This window comes from Ananas comosus, linkage group 17, assembly GCF_001540865.1.
Source record: "Ananas comosus cultivar F153 linkage group 17, ASM154086v1, whole genome shotgun sequence".
Taxonomy (NCBI): Eukaryota; Viridiplantae; Streptophyta; class Magnoliopsida; order Poales; family Bromeliaceae; genus Ananas; species Ananas comosus.
The window spans coordinates 4,164,981-4,186,610 of record NC_033637.1 but is presented as its reverse complement, the minus strand read 5'-3'; the positions used below and the strand labels follow the sequence as shown (position 1 = coordinate 4,186,610).

The 21,630-nt window shown below is 37.6% G+C and overlaps 3 protein-coding genes across 4 annotated transcripts; 1 reads left to right on the top strand and 2 right to left on the bottom strand.

Annotated features, from left to right (window-relative positions):
- LOC109723250 (F-box/WD-40 repeat-containing protein At3g52030) lies at positions 124-7,896 on the bottom strand. 2 transcript variants are annotated; one of them, XM_020251561.1, is made up of 9 exons: positions 7,600-7,896; positions 6,703-6,900; positions 5,622-5,676; positions 4,985-5,083; positions 3,942-4,045; positions 3,132-3,221; positions 2,477-2,619; positions 1,731-1,767; positions 124-661 (listed from the first exon to the last, which is right to left on the bottom strand). In XM_020251561.1, the coding sequence occupies exons 1-9, from the start codon at positions 7,761-7,763 to the stop codon at positions 295-297; spliced, it is 1,257 nt and encodes a 418-aa protein (XP_020107150.1). In that variant the 5' UTR covers positions 7,764-7,896; the 3' UTR covers positions 124-294. The 2 variants fall into 2 exon arrangements, with proteins under 2 accessions (XP_020107150.1, XP_020107149.1); XM_020251560.1 differs by having other exon boundaries at positions 1,731-1,815; positions 7,600-7,894.
- Positions 8,969-13,167, top strand: LOC109723114 (short integuments 2, mitochondrial). The gene is made up of 8 exons (XM_020251335.1): positions 8,969-9,348; positions 9,684-9,788; positions 10,001-10,078; positions 10,768-10,909; positions 11,034-11,104; positions 11,693-11,789; positions 12,164-12,381; positions 12,683-13,167. The coding sequence occupies exons 1-8, from the start codon at positions 9,169-9,171 to the stop codon at positions 12,926-12,928; spliced, it is 1,137 nt and encodes a 378-aa protein (XP_020106924.1). The 5' UTR covers positions 8,969-9,168; the 3' UTR covers positions 12,929-13,167.
- On the bottom strand, positions 13,637-20,819 carry LOC109723113 (copper methylamine oxidase; the record flags this gene model as incomplete). Its single annotated transcript, XM_020251334.1, is given in 12 exon segments — positions 13,637-13,881; positions 14,818-14,899; positions 15,146-15,414; positions 15,913-16,053; positions 16,200-16,385; positions 17,305-17,541; positions 17,638-17,853; positions 17,947-18,277; positions 18,396-18,508; positions 19,116-19,421; positions 19,517-19,626; positions 20,616-20,819. Coding segments are annotated over 12 exon segments (2,315 nt in total), but the record flags the coding sequence as incomplete, so codon positions are not given.

The window sequence follows — 21,630 nt, the reverse complement described above, 5'->3', positions numbered from 1 at the left end:
AAAACGGACCCTTTTCCATAAATCTGGAAAAACTAATTTTCCAGAAAACCAAACAAAATTTCCGGCCAAAAAAAAAACTATTTTCTACAAATTTTTCTAAGAGAAACCAAACACCCCTCAAAAGAAAAATAAAACCAACGATGCTTTCAATACCTATCAACTAACTTAATTCTGTAGAGCCCAAAAGCATACCAAATCTATGGAACCCAATCAACGACAATACTGTGCTACAATATATTGCAGATAAAAAAATAGAGATAAAAATAGAGAGATTTCTATAACTATTTCTCCAAATTACCCGCGGAATCTCCACAACCTAATGAAATTTTCATTGTGGGTTGTTACAATTTTCTTCATGCCAACGGAGAGGCACGTAATGGGAGGCCGCAAGTGTCTAGGAATGCTATCGACGCGGATGTCTTCAGATAGAGATCTGACTCTTCTCTTTTCAATGGCTTGATGCTTGACCTTGGAAGAAATTGGAACTGTATTCCCGGGATCGATGACGAAGCTTTTAAGAGTTTCACCAGTGTTTTGGTTTAGAATGCGAAGAACACCATCGAGCCCACCAACAGCTAACATCGATGTGTCATTATTCAAGTGATGGGTCGAATAGATTACATTTGGACTAACTCGCATCTCCCAAAGTGGTCTGAGAGTCCTAAAAACATGCAGAAAGGGTAAAAAGATTCATATATCAACATCAGTTTCCTCCAGTGAAAGATTATATAACATTTTAAAACAAACAGCCAGATATTGAATCTCCAAAATCACCTGTTCGTAGTAGCAGTTGATATTTTAAATTATACAGGTCAAAAGGATGATAATATTTGCGCCAATCATCGACTCTAAGAGATTTAATCAGAACAGCAGGCTAATAAAACACTAATTTTAACTCCAACAGTTGTTAATCTATAAATAATAGTGCAAATGTTCAAAATGTACAAACTACAAAGCGTTACGAGTCAAGATATGGGGATCGTCATTTGTCACCTCCCTCCCCTTTGCTCTAATCAAAAGAAAAGCAGATTTATTTCCATTTGTTGACAATGCAGCCAAGGGGAAAGAAGGCAATCATGTAGCATAGTTACAACCATAGCTTGAGACCGTATCATTTTAGTGGCTTGCCAGGATGATATATGAAATGACTACTGCCCTATTAGGCAGAAGGAATGCAGAATACCAATTTGTCATTTATTGCAAATTTCTCAAAATATTTAATACACTGGCTCTTTGTTAGGTGTAGATTTGGGCTCGAATCTCAATTTGGCTATTTGACCCTTGCTCAAATCTTGATTGGGGAGTTATTCTAAATGAAACCTAGTTGTCCTCTCCTCCATTACGCTAAACTAATCCTACTAGAAGTTAGCCACCCAGTAAGAGGTTGACAAATAAAGAAGTGGATAGCATACTATCTAGACATCAAACTATATTCCAATGCAACAAAGGCACGAACACTAACAACATAAATCAGCAAAAGTCATTCTTTAAAACATAAATTTTTTCATAAATCAACTAATTGCATTCATCAGATGGGGCTGGGCCAGATAAGTAATACATGACAATACCTTAATAATCAGGGACAGCTCAAAGCCTAGACTAGAGGATCTAAATAGCTGATAGGCTGGGCCATAAAGAAGCTTTCGAGTTGACAGTCCTTGTATGATGATTTTCCTATAATCTCTCATGCAATGTTTGACATCAATTTTTATAAAGTGATTGATACTAACCGGAGGTCCCAGCAATGAGCATAACCAGAGGTTGATCCTGCAAATAATAGGAAAGAATTCATGTTGAAAGACAAAGTTTTCATCCCTGCATAAGAAAATAAAATCAGATAACGTTTTAAGTTGGACATAAAAATAGAGATAGGAAATATACTTTCAACTACCGTCGGTATGAATTATAAATCTACAATTTTCATAACATTTTTAGTAACTACAGCAAAAACAGAAAGATACTCAAGTCTATGTATAGTAAACCCAATCAAAATTCTTTATGATCTAAAGAGTTGAGATTCCTGATAAATGATTTTTTGGATATAAATTACTACGGCCATAAAGCATGTGTATTTTGCTGCCATGCTGTCAAAGCGGATCTCTTATTCATCTACATCATGGTGTAATCGATACTCTAAATCCATTATCACACTCTCCCTAACCACTCCACTGAAACATAAATAAGATATGCCCTGAGTTGTGCTTTACGGTCATCACCAGCTAAATAATTTGTTGATTACTTCAAAAGCTGTCAAACAGAGCATGAGGATGAAGAATTCGGTCTGGTAACAACAAAATATATATAAGAACAGTGCACAGGTGAGTCAGAGCAAAAGCTCACTTGCACTGTGTCTCCTTGACATTGGCTCCAGTGAGAAGTAGTGTGTTGGTTTGATGCTTATAACAATGCTGGAAAAATTTAGTCGAAATAATTGATACACCTCAGCTATTGCGAGTGGTTAGAACTAGAAGATAACCTGTAGGAGCAAACGATGATTTCAGAAAAGCTAATCGTTCACCAGAGGTTAGATCTGCAACAGCAATTGTCCCAAATGTAGAACCGCCGACTATCAACTGTTCATCTGTTATCGTCAAGCATGTCACGGGGCCATTCTGTAGCCTGGAAATGATTGTATCCAATATTTAAAGGAGGGTATTTACAATTTGAATATGCTGCATATTCATTCTGTATAGAACATCAAACATGACAAAAAAGAGGCTAAAAGGAATGAATATTTTCTCGTCATCCAGCTCCACTGTGTATAATGCCCTTCTTTGACAAAACCACCAACATTATTCTCTTCGTTGCTCCTTAGTGTATCATGTCTGTTCCTCGTCCTACCCAAGTAATCATTGTTAATCTTAAATATCATACGAGCTTTGTCCCCCCAGATTGTCACCTCAGATTCACATTCTGACGAACATGTTGTTTTCGCAAGCCCAAGGTGGTAATCAGCTGTTAATGCCCAATAGTTATACAAGCAAGAAATACCATCCAGAATAAGCAACAATAGTAGTAACTCAAATGTGTTGTAGCTGGATATACTAACATTGCTTAAATCATTGACTTCTCCAATGTTACTAAGGCACGTATATCTTAATACACATTGAATACCTACTAATAGTATGTACCTAATTATCCTTGAGCAGCTCCGGCTATACATATCAAATACACAAGCTCTGCCATCCTCACAACCAATCACAACCTCTGGATCAATATAACTGGAGAAAGAAAACAGAAAGGTCAAAAATCGCATAACAAATAGAAGAGTTAACTAACATAGTAGAGAAGGGCTGCTTTACAAAATAATAATAAGTATTCTTGACTCATTATAAGTACAATAGTAAATAGTTAACACTGGTAAGTAGCAAATTTCCGATCACTAAGTAGTGTTCATGAATAAAGGACATCAAGTCAACACATATTCATACATGTATCAAACCAGAGGGCTATAGAAGTTCGAAAAATCAGGCAGAAAGAATAATATGCTTTAAGGTAGCATTCCAATTGATTCAGCTGAAAAGTGGATATGATCATTAAATGAGAAGGGCAGGAGAACACGTCTTAGTAACCAAGGCAAATATTTTATCGAAGAAAGGAAGTGCGGTAAGAAGTGATAAAGGTGAAATGACACATAAGCGAATCATACGTGCTTAGTGACATGCATCCTATAGTTTCCTGAATGATCAGGAGCATTGTATAACTTCCTTCTAGCAGTAATCACTGCCAAACATAATATTCATGACCACCCTCTGCTAATTCCTTCCCAAGTTACTTGAGTGATTTAATGTTGCCTAAGAGGCAGTTTCGGAAAAATGTAGCATCTTAACCAATAATGGATGTTACTTCTTACAACATCACATCATTAATTTCAAAATATCAATTTTAAATGCATCAAATTGACAACAAGCTATAACAATGAAATGTGACAATCAAGATACCTCATGCATAAGCCGCGTGGGAAGATACCTTCACGTGATTGGAATAGACCTTTTCGTTCATCACGTCTCCATATACAAAGTCGCGAACTACTCAAACCAACAATCTAAAAATTAAAGAAAAATATTGTGTCATAACGGTTACGAAATCATATTTGGGTATTTGCTGCAAAGATGGAAATTAGTTCAACATAATAGATAGATACAGCTTGTGAAATTTGGAGCTGCCATAGTTAAATTTTTAAGTTTTAACACAATAATTCGTAATAATTATATTAAGACAACAACTGAATGATGGGCATTGTATAAAATATGTGTACGTGATAAACTAAGTGGCATTGATTGGTGTAATGGTAAAAGTCATGTTCATGAGAGTCAGAAACCACATGATGGTAGGTATGAGTCTTGCTACTTGCCCATTACGCGATCTCGGTATGGGTCATGACAACAGCAGAAATGATATAGCTGAATACTTGAATTTGCATATTATGTAATTAATAGTCACAGCTAAAGAATCATCCATAGTATAGTAAATATATGAATAGCAAAATCACATTCTTATGTCATAAAATCCATAGTTCAAATATGAAAAATGGGCCACCTCCTCTTGAACAATAGGGCCTGTTTTGATGCTGGCACAACTTAAATGGAGATAAATTTTCTTGGGAGGGTGTTTCACTTGATGATCATGACACGAAAGTTTGACTTAGTCCATTCCAAGGTCTTATAACCATAATTTTTCAAAATAACAAGTTGCACACAAAATGGTGATTTATCATATCCACAAGGACTCGGGTCATTGCTTGTGTCTTACTAACCGACAAACATATGGTCCTTGAGTAAACAAGATGAAATATGCTGTATTAGTTATTACAGAATCTAGCATCTGCATGTTCACAAATTATAGAAAATTATGTATGCCATGCTACATACATCTCAAAACACCCTACGTAAAACAGTGAAAAGGAATTTTGAATGTAAACAGCATGACGCTACAGATAAAACTATATGCACTAGAAAATCAAGTTATCATATTACCAACTTACCTTGTTCTCGTCAAAATCAAAATCAATTAACGGGTTCGCATCTGGACATCGATACTCATCAAGATATTGGCAACTTCCTGCAGACCATAGGCGAAGTACCTAACACAAATTTAAACTGAAAAATGTCAAATAGTGTGCAATCTACATTTAAGAAAAAATTTGAAGATTCCTAAGCATTGAATATGTGTTCACTAAAGGTTCAAAATAGTAACTAAAGAAACTAACAAGTTTTAATATAATATAAACTGATAAACTCGTGTGGAGGAGGAAATCCATTGCTAATTTAATCCATTAGCTTCTAGAAACTAACACTTAAGAGGTTAATATGAAGAAACAACATGAATAAAATCAAATATGCAGTAGCACATTTGCACTTCTCTTGCTTCAACACTTCTCTAATTCTCTCCTCAATTTATTATGAGAAACTACCACAGCCGAGTCGTCATAATACTATGATGTAAAAACATTTCATTTTATCACAGTTTAGGACAAAGCCTTCTCCTATTTAGTCCCTCAATTCTCCAAGATCTATATGTCCTGATTATGTGATATCTACTTCAAATATACAACCACTGTTGAAATTATGAGAAACACTTTAATGAAGAATGCAATTATGAGAAAAAAATGTGTATCATACCTTATCGCCTACTCCTGTTAAAATTTCGCCTCTCTTCATACGACATAAATTAGCCCTATGAGTAGAGATAACTTAGTGAATGGTCAGAACTTATGACACAATGAATCTCGTATGCTCTTTTTGGTTGAAAAAAAGGGTAAAGAAGATGAGAGAAAACAAAACACGGGGAACCAGCTTTCTCTTCTGCCGTTTGAGTAGATCGAACAGAAAAGAGAAAATGAGCTTTTGAGTATTATTTTCTTTTCCTCTCCCTTTTCCTCCACTTTTGGAGAGAAAGGAATATGAGCTTGCGAAAGGTACTTTCCCTCTAATTCTCTCGCTTTCTCATTGTCTCCTCACATTTCCGTCCAAACGAGAGAATGATTTTCTCTCTTGACTTTCTCTTCGCTCCCATTCCCTCCATCCAAACAGAGCACTAAAGCTCAAAGAATAATCATGTGGAAAAGAAGCTTACAATTACCTAACAAATGGACATTTTTAACTATTGACTTTGGCTGTAAATTTATTTTTCACTTAGTTTCTTTTTTTTAATTTAATCTCAGTAGCAACCATACATTCTACAGTATTAATGAAGTATTTTCTTGTGAAACATAATATATAACATGTACATCAATATCTATATATCCATTCATGACATACTACACGCTAATACCTAATGAAACACATTAACACATAACACATATGCACTCAAGCAAATTGTATCATGTACATGATACCTAAGCATGAAGTAAAGAACTAACCAATATTGTAGTATAAGCAGTTAAGCACATAAACAAGTCGTACGAGAAAACATTTACAGTGGCATTGTCGAACAGTCAAACTTTGACACCACATATAGCTTTTATTTCTGTTTTTTCTATCAAAACTAATCTATAAGTGCCTCAGCATCTACTCTTTAAAGTATCGCAGCCATGCATTTGCAGAAACTCATTTAACATTGCGCACAACAGGCAACAACAATAGGACACAGTATGAACACGTTACGGACAACATAAGGCTACTCTTTAACGAAATCACGATACTGCATCATAGGAGCCAATTGTATTGAGCGTATTATGTTGGGGTTTAATAAGGATCATACCTTTCGGGATGCCCACTCCACTGATGAACTTCGGCGGAACCATTTAAGAAAGCTGATCTATGTTCATTCATGGCCAGCTCCTCCAAGTACTTCTTTATTGGCATTTCCGACGGAACCAACATATTAGGATCTTTAACACGCGGATTCCTTTTGTAATATAGATCTCTCATCAAAGCAGATGTATAAATGATCCTATTCCTAGTAACAAAAAATTTAAAAAAAATAATTATAATCTTATTTCGGACAAGATTAGCTAATGAACTCATTAGAGTGCATGGATTTTTGTCTACATACAAATACATAAGTGGCAGCAAAGGCTCAAAGACATAATGTCACCAGATTTATCACATGTCTATCTTAAAGACTTAAACACAAAATCGTTAAAATATAAAAAATACTCAAAACTATATAAAGAAAAGCACAGCTGTAGAATTTACGCGAAGCTGCTACATAAAGTGAGATGCACGAATATCTTGCCAAGCACATCTCTTCCATGCACTCGAGAAGCTTGTAGTATTTCGAAGATGGCGAGTATGATGGTCTAAAAAGGTTTCTCAGAATAAGGCAAAATCACCTCGAAAGTAAAACATACTATACAACCAAATCACAAGGAGCGAAAACCTCGCAATCATAAAAGAAAATCCTCATAGCGCATAATATATAGGCCATTCCCAATCAATTACACTAGTGTTTGAGGAATTGCTTTGGAGTAAAACTTCTCTCCTCTGACAGCAGCTCTATAATTAAGTTGTAGTCTACAAAGCAAGCCCTATAATCTGATATAATCTGATCTAATCTAATCTAATCTAATCTAAACTGCTGGATTTTTAGCTTTATTTTGCTTCTTAAAAGTACAAGCACAGACAAATATTTTGTTAGGGGGAGGGAATCGGAAACCATGATCTGCAGACGGCGGAGCAGCGGACGAGGGCGAAGTGGTCCAGGAGGGCGAAGACGGCGCAGAGAAGGTCGGCGCCGAGCGACTGCATCGAAGCGCCGCTGCCGCCGCCGCCGCCGCTGCCGGAGGCCCGCCGCTTGCTGCCGCCGCCGCTCGCCTCCATGCTTTCCACCGTGCTCGTGCGGGGGCTCGGCGGCGCTTGGGACGGGGTCGTAACTCGTAAGTGGTCGGGTCAAGACTCGAGCACTTGCATCATTCGCGGGCTTCATTCGAGGCCGTTCGCAAATGCGCTGCCTACGAAGCGAAAAATTCTAGAATGCAATGGGTACACCGGTGACGTGATGTAACAAACCAATTAAATGTCTTCTTTTAAGGATATATATTTTCTCATAATTATAAAAAAATATTTTTATTATACTTTGGTTTGAAAAAAAAAAATGTGATTGGCTTGTTATTAATGACGTGGTGTAAGTGTGACGATGATGTAGCGCAGTTATGGTCAGTAGGAATCCGTGCGATGCACCTGATAAAACTTTTCATTTTAAGTAAAAATTTATAAATTAAATAAATAAATTATAAAATGTAAAAATAGAAGAATATAATTATATTTGATTGAATTTAAGACAACAAAAACTATAGGAAAAAAAATTATTACATGAATATCGGATTTTTTTGCACTCGTTTAGGACATCCTCTGTCAATGCTGACGATTTCGTGTGGTACCACAGCACTTTCGATCCCTTTCCTGCGACTTCATAATTTAACTAATACTTCTCACCCTCCAAGGTTATTAGAGGAGGAGACAGTATCTCCTTCGTATAACTATATAATACAAATTTAAATACAAATATTATATTTTCTCATAGATGGTAGGCCAAGAGCCACTGAAAAAAAAAGTAAATACAACAAAAAGTGAAGAGCCATTTGAAAAAAATAGAATAAATATAGTTTTCCAGAGAAGAGAATAAACGACTTAGGACCCCATCTCCCTCAAATTAAGGGAATATACTCACGCAAGATTTATACATGAGAATTCATATGTAGAAATACACCCATGTAGGATTTAGACATGAAAATTTATATATAAAAAATATAGATTTGAAAAAAATAAAATAAATATAAATTTTTAGAGAAGATAAGAAACGGTTGAGAGCCTCACATATATCCACATAAAATTTAGACATAAAAATTCATGTATAGAAGATACAGATAATACGACAGCATTTAATATGTTTAACGATAATATAACTTAGATGAAAAAATTTAATTATAATAATTATAAAATTTTGAATTAAGAAAAATTGCTAATTAATAAATTAAAATTTAAAATCACTGAAAACTGGAAAGTGCAATTTTAGCCTCCGCATAATAGTCTTGGTTAGGTCGGGCTCAGTCTAACCACGGAGCTCGAGCTGCCTGCGATCGGCCCGGTCCGTAGGTACACGCCGCGGTCAGCCGAGCCCCCCCCCCCAATTCTGGCGAAGGCAGCCGCGAAAATTAGAAAGACAGAAAGCAGACTAGTAGTAGTCTTCCGGCAGTCTGCCGAACGGGGGGCAGGAGGGGAGGGGATGGCGGTGGGGGGTGGTTTGTCATCAAAGTGGAGGGCGGGGAAGCGGGTGGCGGAGATGGGCTTCAACGCCGGCGGCGGCGCCGTCAACTGGTTCCCCGGCCACATGGCCGCCGCCGCCCGCGCCATCCGCCACCGCCTCAAGCTCGCCGACCTCGTCATCGAAGTCCGCGACGCCCGCGTCAGTATTTCCCTCCATCTTTTCTTTTTTTTTTTTTTTTTTCTACTCTTTTGTCACCTAAGTTAAGATGGTTTGGAAAAACTTGACTTGTACAAGTATATGAGGTTAGTAGTGTTTATCTGCACCTCCTAAGTCTCCTAAGTTAAGGTTGTTTGGAAAAACTTGGTTTTGTATAAGCATGATCATGAGAATTCACAGAAAAAAGAAAAAGATATTGTTTCATTTGATGATTGCATCAAAGTATTCATCCGTACCTTTCTGCGCCTTGTTGCATTCTTTCATATGTTGTTGATTAATTGGTATAATCTTTTCTTCTAAGTGTGGCTTGTGTGCAGATCCCATTGTCATCTGCGAATGGCGAACTTCAATGTTTGCTTGCATCTAAGAGGCGTGTGATTGCGCTAAACAAGAAGGATCTGGCAAATCCGAATATCATGCATGTAAGCGGTTTTGGATGATACGCTTTGCCTCCCTGCATTAACTAACTAATCTTCAAAATCATGTCAGAATTTCACATTCAAATTTTTGTCCTTGGATTATTGCTCAATGTTTTATGACTTCGTCCTTGTGTTCTTTGTGCCTTCGCTTCTTTTGTCTTCCGCAATCTTTTATGCTTCTTCACAGCAGAGCATATTGGTTTCTTATTTTGCAGCATTGGATTCGACACTTTGAATCATGTAAGCAAGATTGCCTTTCAATCAATGCCCACAGCAGAAGCTCTGTTAGCCAGGTTAGTTTATTATCTATATTATACGTGTTAAAGTAATTCGAAACAACAGTTTTTCTCCAAAAGTTTAAGCTATCAGATAATGGTGTTTAAATATTTATATTCAGCACTCTCCTTCACGTCTGTACTCATGACTTTTTGGTAGGTTCAAGATGTGGACTTAATTTAAATAGAAGGAAATTAAATGAGACTTGGAGCCTGGCGGGAAATTGATTGTAAAACAGCCGTTTTTCTCCGAAAGCTTAAGTTATTGGAGAACAATGGTTGTTTCGTATAAACAATACTTCTTTTTTTTTTTTTGTTGCTTAGGTGCGGATACCAAACAACTATTCTATGTCGAATTCATAGCATAGGTTACTTGCTGTCAAAAGCATGCTCTCATCAGCCTACTTTTCTCTTTGTTCATCATGGCTTAGCAAGATTATATCTGCATTGCTACTACTGTAATTCGTAATTAGCGGAAACTTTGCACACAATATAATAACAGAGATATGAGGTACTGCCCTGAGATTTGTTGAAACTTTGTTGAAATCATGACTGCTACTTTGCATATTTTAAGAACTCTAGCTTTGATGATAACAGCATTCTGTATAAGCATATATGACTTTGCTGCAAACATATCAAGTTTATTCTTATAATTGTAATGTTAAGCCAGTTTCTGAAAAGATATTGTTGTGGTCGATGTATGAAAGCTGCTTGCACTTGTGGAACTGAAATTAAAGGAAGTGATCTCAAGAGAACCAACTCTTCTTGTCATGGTTGTTGGAGTTCCGAATGTCGGGAAATCTGCTCTCATAAATTCTATCCATCGGATCGCTACATCTCGTTTTCCTGGTAAGACATGCTTCAAAAATATAGTTGATTTCTTGTCTAGATTTCAATTTAGAGTGAAAGCTGCGGTGCTTCTTTGTTCTCTTAGTTTACACAAATCCGTACAAACTATTTTGTAACTTCATAGTGCAGGAGAAGGTTAAGCGAGCTACAGTAGGGCCATTGCCTGGTGTCACTCAGGATATTGCAGGATATAAGGTCAAGTTAATATAACGAGCATTATTGTTAGATTGACATACTTTGACTGCTTTCAAAATGTTTTCTTCTTTCTGCTGCATAGGCTCTTGATTTTTTTTGCATGTCAACTTCTTCTTCTTCTTTTTATACCATTTCTGTATTGGCTCCAGATGTCTTACAGCTTTCTAAGGGCTTCACCTTTATGAAATTTTTATTTGTTGCTAATTTCAAGGAAGGCCCTACCTTTATGTAACCTAATGTAGATCTTTAAGTCTTTCTTTCATATAACCTCCCCTATCGGGCATAAAGTTGGTCAGCAAAATAATGACTTGATTGGGCACATGGACTCGGGAAAATCTTTCTGCAGTAATTATCACTATCTATCCGTTTGCCGTCTCATGTAGGAATCTACTATACAAACAACATAATGCATGCCCACAGTCGAAGAGCTTACCATCTGCTTTGTTTTTCTTTACTTAATAGTAAATGCAATTTTTTTCATTTGAACTCGCATTTCTTTTCTCTGATGATTAGTTGTCTCGCCCGATGCCGATTTTCATGATTTTACTACAGCTCCAATAGTCTAACCTTGATATTTCCGGTGAATAGATTGCGAATCAGCCTAGCATATATGTTCTGGATACACCAGGTGTTTTGGTGCCTAGCATCCCAGATATGGAAACCGGTCTAAAGCTTGCTTTGACAGGTACAGTATTGCGTTTTTTTTTGTATCTGTTAGTCACTCTCCTGTACGGCCTAGTACTTACTTTTTCGGCAATTTTGTTCATTTATTTTCTTGTATTCTTTGGATACTCTAAAAAAGAGTTGTTATTGCTTCACAAAAATTATTTGTTGCAATTAGTTTTATTTCTTATCTTGCTTCTATCTTTTTTCCCAATTTTTGGTGAAGAACAGTTAAAAGATGAGTGCTGCTAACTAACAAACACCAGTCAAACTATTTGTCTTGCCTTTTGCCTTTCTCTGTTCGGCTGCAAATAATTCAACTGCAGCATTTAGTTTCTTTCATTGAGTTGCATATGATTTGGGTTGAATTGACGTCTCATCTTCCTATGCCTGCAGGGGCTGTCAAAGACTCGGTAGTTGGTGAAGAGCGTCTTGCCCAATATTTGTTGGCTATTCTAAATAGCCGCAAAACACCTTTACATTGGGAACGCTTGGTCAATGTGCGAACTGAAAGATCCGGACACGAGTCCCATGACAGTAACGAACCTATATTTAGCAATTCACTTCCGAGGAGGAGGAGACAATTGGATAACTCTGATGTATTATATATTGAGGTATTGGAATTAAACATTTCGCTATTACATGGTATTTTGACATGAAAGTTTGCTTACAATTTTATCCTCTTTCGCTAACTAGTTTTGATAACTTGAGAGCACTTCAGTAGAATGCTACAGGGCAGGAACTTTTGCCCTATAGGCTGTTGCTCTATTCCTTGTGTACACTATTCTCGAAACATAATTTTCTCCTTGTTTTCGTAATGCGCCTTATACTAAACATGTGGATTTCCTAGCCAGAATACCCGGCGAACATATCCGTTTTTCTCGCAAATGTATCATAGTTGTTTTGTTGCTGCAGGATCTCGCGAAGGAGGTCCAGAAGACGTTGTACCTAACCTTTAAAGACTTCGAGGGCAACAAAGAGGAGGAGAGTGAACTAGAAAGTCTCATTGACATGCAGCTCATGGCTCTTCGGAAAGCTTTTCGGATACTGCACAAGGCATCTGATGAAGCTCGCACGATGGTGTCGAAGAAGCTCTTGACTCTGTTTAGAATCGGAAAGCTGGGCCCTTTCATTCTCGACAGTATCCCAAATTCTCCGTAAACAATCTATGTAAGCATTAGTGTAATATCTGTATTGGTCTGGCGACATTTCTTTTGTCTTAATACGTTCTTGCGAACAAAAAATAATAGAAAATAGAACAAAAGAAAACGAATCTTACAAGCTAGTAATAACTGTAGTATATTTCGGTTGATGGATGTAATGTGTAATACTATATTATCCTGCCATCAATGTGCAGTTTTGATCATTCGAAATTGGAGATACAATTTGAGTTTGTTTTCTTTCTATTGTTTCGCTCTAATAACTCGTTACTTCACGAGGAAAGATCGACCATTTCACGAACATATATACTTCAAAAAATTAAAAATAGAACGTATTTGTACTAATCGATTGCCGGGGTGTTTGGTTTCTTTACGGAAGCGGGGAAAACTATGGTTTGGGGGAAAAAAAATCTTAAAAGAAACTCTTTTCCACACGTTTTGTTTTCTGAATTTTTTTAAAAAAACTGAAAAATAAAAACACTATTTTGCTATGAAATCTGGAAAACAACAAAAGAGACCTTCTCAGAAAAACTATTTTTTCAGGAATCAAAAAGCCAGAAGAAGCCTTTTGGGCAAGAAAACTATTTTCTAAAATATTTTTCAGAAAACCAAACACCTCCTTGGATGCATTACCAAAGTCAAAACTTCTAAAATTTGGATAGAATATCTGGTAAATTGTTTTGGCTCAGCAAAACAGTCCATCAGAAAGTAGACAAATAAAGCATCAACCAGTCGCATTTATTATTGAACATCCAGATAAAACGGTGACAGAAACAGCAAAGAGTTTTTCCCTCATTTATTATATGGCTTGAGTTTTAATTTCTGGTTCCACCATCAAAGCTTGGCAAGCAGAGTGTTCTGAATCAATTTTGTCGATCCGCTTTCCTTAATCTCGACATCACTAGTGTTTGGAGGCACATCAACAGCAGGGGAGCAGTTGAAGAAACCATGGGGCTGCACAACCACAAATGGAAAAAAAAAAAAAAAACCATCAAAATGGAAACACACATTAAATTGAACTATATATGCATTAACATTTCCAACATAACTATGTTAACAGAGCTCGTGATAGAAATGCTTTTAGAACATAAAAGGGGTTCATAAAAAAGAGTGCTACTCAACTTGTCCGACCAAAGAGAGAGATCAAAGTGTAATGAGCTAGGGCATACTACCATCAACAGGAGTATTACTCAAAAGGTACGGTAAACACCAGAAGCAGCTCAGAGTGTGAAAAGATGCACCAGGCATAATCTAATCTAATCTAATCAAAATTTATAATATTAAATATGAATTACATAAAAATGTTTAAATCTCGGCAGATGGGATCTCGAAATGATATACTGATTAATACTAATATGCATCCTTAAACCACAAATGCTAGTACATGGGAGTCAAAACGACAACACTCTGCAATCTGCATAGAGTAAAATAGCATACCCAATTCATTCATTAATGGCATATAGGCCAGGCTGAGTATCAGAAATATGTAGTTGTAAGCTTTTTATCTTTTGGCTCCGGAAGAAAATGTAAGATCGAGAAGCAATGGAGAACAAGGTCATAATTGGATTACCAAACAATCAACTCTTTAAGAGGGATTGAACATTTGACCAAGAGAATCTTAATGTGGCCCAAGCAGCGCCACCTCTATCTAAATCAAAGCAAAAATAATTTAAATTGAATGTTCAACTAGCAGTTTAATTGCATGCTTGTAAGGTACACTTACCTTCAAATGCTCTTATTAACAATCTGTTAGAATAGGATGTTAAGCAGGTTAAGATGTGGGAAAATTAAGTTTCAATATATGTACTGTTTCCTCGCAAATGTATCAAGATCAATTCACTGCAGTGGATAATTAAAATCATCAGAGCAAGCTACAGAAAAATGCAGTACCATAAGCATAAAACCTATGCGTTCTGCGGGCATCACAGGCCAGTCTTCCAAGCGAGGAATATGTGTAACACCAAAAATGTACCTGTATTTGGAGAACAAAATTCATGGAGCAAAAATGAGAACGTTAATATTCATCATGCTGATAGGAGATATTCAGGTTGAACTAAAGCTTTAAAAGTTAAAAATAATGGAGATCTCCCGTCAGAAAGTTTCAACTGTCTAGTAAGTATGTCAAAGTTAGAGAATGCAAAAAAAAAAACAGAAAAGATGTTGAAAAAGAGGCAACGTGAAAAGGCAATCCAGAAATTCATAAATGAATAATGCTGACCAGAGAACAATATCAGTTTCCTCAAGGGACCTATTCTTCTTGACCCATGTAGCCAATCCCTCATTTATACGCGGATTTTGATTGGGAAACTCTCCCCCTGGGAACATCTCATCACGCTTATATGGTGTAACCCAAAGATTGTGCTTCAAAAATGCTGCTCTTCTAAGGAATTTTGCCTCTGGACGAGCTAATGGCAAGCAGTTTGAACCAGGCATGAGCTTGTAGCCTGTAGGCTGACCAGTACGATTTACAGTTCTCGTGTTCCTTACCTGAATAAAATGCATCAGTAACAAGTAAATGTGAAATTAACAAAGTACCATTGTTATACAAGCCAAAGTTGGATTTCTAGTTATACAACAACAAAGTGACAGTATATTGACAGCTCGGGATTAACCTATAACACAGCAAGTTAAAAGAAAAACAAAAGAACAAGAAAGAATTTAAATTACAGCTAGTTGAAGATAGTTCATGGACTTAGTTACCAAAGTCCATGTTCCTGAGTTTAGTTCGACAATCAGAGAAAAAAAAAATAATCATAATAGTAACTTTTTCTTATTTCTTTACATAAAACAAAGAAAAGGCTTTTCTTACTAACCCAAAACTGCAAAAAATAAAAAGTCCATTCTTTGGGTCCTTCGAAGTTCGAACACATAGAACTTAGGAAAAACAAAAAATTAGGAAAAAACACTGCCAAATGCAATCTTGATTTAAGAAATCAGAAACAGAAGGACACTACACAAAGATACACAAGAATTATGGCGACTCACAATCCAATGACGTGCAGATGAAGGATTGCAATCCCGCATTGCTTCCAGCTCAGATCTGAGAAGCTTTTCTTCAGCATAAAAGGCATTATTATGAATGTTATGTTGGCCTGGTTCTTCAACTTTCACATTCACCTCAACCACCTAGAAAGTAAAACATAATCACAACAAACATGTTTCAGATACCATAAAAAGAGCTTCCAGATAACAGACCAACTCACAAAGACTTTATTAGACAGAAAGGTATTACAAATACTATTGAATCAGTGATAGAAATGCGCATCACAAACCTGATTGAATGTTTCCGTAGGCTTACAATCAACAGCCATATCCATTCGGGCAACAAAGAAATGCTGATGAACTGGTGCATATAGACCTGGTGCAATAGTTGTGCCATATTTCCTTGATTCACCAGGCAATAATGCTCCTAAGCTGAGAATTCCAGTTAGTTTTACTTCTGCTTCAATTTTGCCATCCTGCAATTTTACGACATAGAAGAAACTATTCTAATAAGATGAAGAATACATGCTATATTATAGCAATCGTAGGGAAAATAGAAGAATGACACTACTAAAGTGCAGAGCAAAAGATGCTTCTACTGCAGACAATCCAAACAAGCTAATTGAAGGCAAAGCATCATAGACATTGATAGTTTTCATGAGAGGCAGGACATGGAGCATAAGTGCATATAAACATGCTAGAGAAATAGTGAGAACATTACATGCTACACATCAGGAATATATGAAGAACCTTCACTGGAGGAAGTACCACTAAAAGCATCCATGAACGAGAAGTAGACATCTCTTCAAGTAATGGAATCCTACAAACTCCACAACCACATTCTACACAATATATTAGGCTATGAAATGCATGGTGGACTATGTCAATCAACAAAGTGTCAACTTTTAAAATGATATGAACCCATCTTACAGCCAGAAACAACAGAAAGGAAATTCTATTCAATAAACCCTTTTCAGAAGGACTTACTGCTATTGGCAGCAACTTAAAGCAGTGCTGCACCTTCACTATTAGTATCATAGAACAGTAGCCCTGTGGTGTGAAAAAAGTATTTCAAAGGTACCCAACTCACAACTGTACAAACTGCATTGTGCCAGAATCAACGCAGTACGTGTCATGGCATGCGACAGCACAACAATCCATGACTCTTAGCTGCAAATTAAGATTCTCAGGAAGAAATTGAGAATACTTGTCAGAATGTTCACAAATCAAACCTGGATCAATATTTATGTTCATCAATTCATAATAATATCTCAGAACTTATGAATATGACAAAGTAAGAATGGAGAACTAACGGATCTAGATTCCAGAACAACTGCATGATACAAATCCAACATATACACTAGTACAAGAATAAGAAAGAAAATTTCCAATTACCTGATAAAAGTGCCAGAAAAATCCGTACTCATAGTTAGCCACTGTACATATAAATGACACAGTAAGCCTTCTTGATCGTCTGACCTCAGCTAACCCAGTTCTCCAATCTTGATGCTTCCATAAAATTCCATGGTCCTCTTCATGCAAGCATACGCAATTCTCAATTGTCTCAACCCCACCAGTATAATTCGTAAAATGAGCATCAAAATACTTTATGTAGCCTAAGCAGTCACAACCCTGCATCATCACCAGATATCTAGGAATCACAATCAATCCGAAATAAATGGTATCTATCATGTGGAGTACTGAATCACAGTAGCGTAATTAGATAACCTTTTTAAGAGAGTGTGCATTTTTCCCAAGACCATCTTCTCCCGCATCAAATGCATTCTTACGATAATGCGGCTCATTGGGGTCTCCATAAGGAACTACCATCTCAACAAAGCTCAACCTGTGTGCCACAGGTCTCCGTCCACGATTACCATCAACATATGCCACAGAGTAGATTACCAAGCCCTCCCTTGGGGTGAAACCAATTCGAAAATTCCACTGACAGCATAAAGTAAGTAATATCAAGATGCAGTACAGCCAAGAAGAAAATCAAAGAAAGCTGAGGAAAGGAAACTGACAGAAAAAAATTACCTTCTGCCATTCCACATAGTAACCATTAATGCGAAAACTTGGACCTTCAGGCTGAAGAATATGTATAGGTTTCACATCGCTTCTATCAACACCACCTCGTGTTTCTCCAGGAGTGTAGTTTCTCAAAGGATCTGCTGGAGGGAGGGGAACAAGCTTTCTATCTTCAAATTCAATTACCACGTTATTTTGAATATCGACCAGAATATAGATCCCTTCAACTGGACGAGCATAACCATTCTCCATTGGGCAATCGCTCTCAGTTCGACAAAAGATCAGTGGTTTGGCTAGTCTGCGACTTGGAGCATCCGCATCACTATAGTAGCCTACACACCTGGAGACACCAAAATAGAGATCATGATGACACATTATGACAAAATGATAGACAGGAAACAGCAGACATTGCTTAAGGACAAACTGACCAAGAAATTAATATTCATTAGCAAGCTTACCAGGCATCTACCATCACAAGATCCATGTCCTCAATACCTCTCTTTTTCATCGCCTCCATAAATGGAGGATAACTTTTCACAACAGCTTCACAGTCTGCATATTCTACGGCATCCTGCAGTTGCCAAATAATATAAGTAGTTCAATATCATCAGCAACAGAGATTAATATTGAGATTAATTCTAGAGAAAAGAAAGAACATGTTGATTTTCTGTCACATTTAGAGCATGACAACTTCCAGATTTTGATAAAATATCAACTGAAAAGAGAAGCATTGGCCAGTGAAAATATGACAAATAGAGAATAGACTTTGGTTATCTAGATGTGCTGCTGTTCAGAGGCTTTGGAGAGCATATTTGATTATCAGGTGGAAACTTGAGACATTGTGAAGAATCTTTTGGATTGATATGGGATACACTTAGTAACACATTGCATCAACAGTAAAATAGTACTATTCATTTGATAATTATGTTACTATCGTCTTAACTGATATTTGAAAATTAACTACTTAATTTGATCTAAACCTTAAACCCTTGGCCCTTCAAATTTGCCATTGCATAGTGGGGTATTTTGGTGCGATGTAAAATTTATTATTAACTGAAAGACAATTCTGTTAAACTGATGACAACATCAAAGAAAAACATAAGAGAAACATGGCAATGAAAGCACTTAAAAAGAAGGAAGATCTCTAAGCATTACAAGAGGCATTAGAAATGGCATACCATTGGTGGTTGGACATCGGGAACAATTTCTGATGAAATGGCTTTCCCTCTATGATGACCACCTCGGGTTGCTGCATGCACTTCCGACAGTTCGACAATCCAGACACTAGTCTCATTTGATATTTTGTTATAGACAACAAGCCGTGCCCTCCTAGGAGGAAGCTTGCTTGGAATAACCGCACCCCCTTTAGTTCTAGGTAACAGTGATGGTTGGAAAGGGGGAAAGAAATAGGCATCAGCTAATGCCACAACATTCTTTTCTGGTTCCAGCAGGACAACTTCAATAAAGCGCATACCGTCGCGCACCTGGAGTTCAGTCACTGATCCCTCAGATCCGTATAAAGCATTATAACATGTAGAAAAAGAAATGGTATACAACTATGCATGACATCACAACCCACCTCAGGAGTTGCCCCAGCAGCCCTAACAGTTGCTACTGCCACAGAGATTTCAGCTGCAGATAACGGCTCTAAAGGGTGGCGTGTCTGAGCCCTTGTCATTATTGAAATCCCTACAATTTTTTCCCCACAAGTCGTTAAGCACTAGTCACGACAGACATAATATTACTGATGGGTAGTGAGTTGGCAAATCAACAGACGATGAGTTCAGAGGATTGGTGGGGAGGGAAAAGATAAAATATTTTTGCAAACAAACAATGAAAGACCGTATCAAATGCCACTAGCAAAACTAAGTTGCAGCTAATGTAGTATGGCTAGTTTCAAAGTTCCCGCGCGGAAAAGATGATATGAAGCCTTTTTCCAGGAATCCCAATAGTTCATATAACATAATACGTGTCCATATTCTTTCTGTGCATGTTGAGCTGCCGTAGCAAATTACAATACGAATTCTCACAGAGATTGGAACTTGACTACATGCATGTCAGCAACTGCAGACGTAACGTAATAATAATAACCAATAAGATTCAATAGATCTCTATTCTGCCATCAAGTCATTATTAAACTCTTTTACGCAACTAATCAGATTGAAGTTGGAAGATGACCTCATGCATATTCGACAAAAACATCATCAAATGTTCAAATACTAATAAGTTAGTAATAATAACAGGCCTCATTCTTTCCTAGCAATAATAATAATAATTAAAAAAAAAAAAAAAGGATGGCAGGAACCTGCCGAATTCAATATTCTTCTACCCAGGTGGGTCAAACTTTTACATAATCAATTCAAGCTTATAAGCATGTTTAGCTCTGCAGTAGGGCATGGTACGGTACTAGAAAGTGGTCCCTGCGAATTGCTATTAGAAGAAGCACTATATTATTATATTTTCCCCACTCCCGATTGGAAATTTTGTTTTCGGACGTCAAATTAGATTTCTGTTTTCCAACCCTATATTTTCGTTCGCCGATCAAAAGCATCTCTTACCTTGTTATAGCTGGAATCGATGTTCATATTCACCTATCATCAATCCCACAATCCCCCAACTATATCGTCCTACCTCATCAGAATCAATCGCAATGAACCAACAAAATCCTGGGATCTTACCCTTGGAGGAAGCTTTCGCGGTGGTGGGGGCCGTGGGCTCCTCGATGTCCTCCACGGGGGCGCGGATCAGCGAGTTCACGGCCGCCGCCGCCGCCGATCCCGATCCCGATCCCGTTGCCGTCGCCGTCGCCGACGCCGATCGCTTCCCGTTCACGGCCCACTCGCCCACTGCCTTCGGCGCGATCCCTCCGCCGCCGCGCCCGCNCTTCGCGGCGGCCGCGGGGGGGCAGCATGGCGTCGCCTTTTCCTCAGTTGCGGCCATTGCAGGGGGTTCGCGAGCTCACCGTATCCACCGTAGTATCCCTCACTACGATCTGACATACAGCACGCCTCCTCCGTCGCCTCTTTCTCTCTCTCCTCCTCCTCCTCCTCCTCCTCCTCCCCCTCCTCCTCCTCCTCTCCCCTCTCTCTCTCGCGAAGATGATGACGATGACTCTCCCTATACGTCTCTTATGCAAGGAAACGTTTTAGGGACGCGTCGTCTCCTTCCTCCTCTTCTCCTCTCTCTCTCTCTCTCTCTCTCTCTCTCTCTCTTCTCCTTTCCGAAAAGAGGGGGTGGCAATTGGCAAAGAGGATTTTAGGCTGGCTATGTGATGAACGGACCGGTTGGGTTCACGTGCATTTATAACGAGCAGACGCTCCCAAATGACGAATATACCCCTGAACCAAACCCACCACGCTGTCCGTGAACCCTGAACACTACATAGGATCCGTCACACGTCACTGGTTATTCCTACCCCCTTTTTTTAACCAAAGACTCAATTACATTAAAAAAAAATTAAGAAAAAAAGAAAAAAAGCTATCCATATCCCCAAATAGGGTGTATAATTTATAGAGTGAACTTCAAATGCGACCCCTGTAGTGTCATACTTTCTCACTTTACTATTCTGTGGTTTAAAGTGTATCAAATTAGTGTCATGTGCTTTTATTTTTATCTTTTTATTAACTTTTTTGTTAATATTTTATTAAATTATATACAAAAAAGTTCAAGTATTCCACCGAGGTTTATCGAATA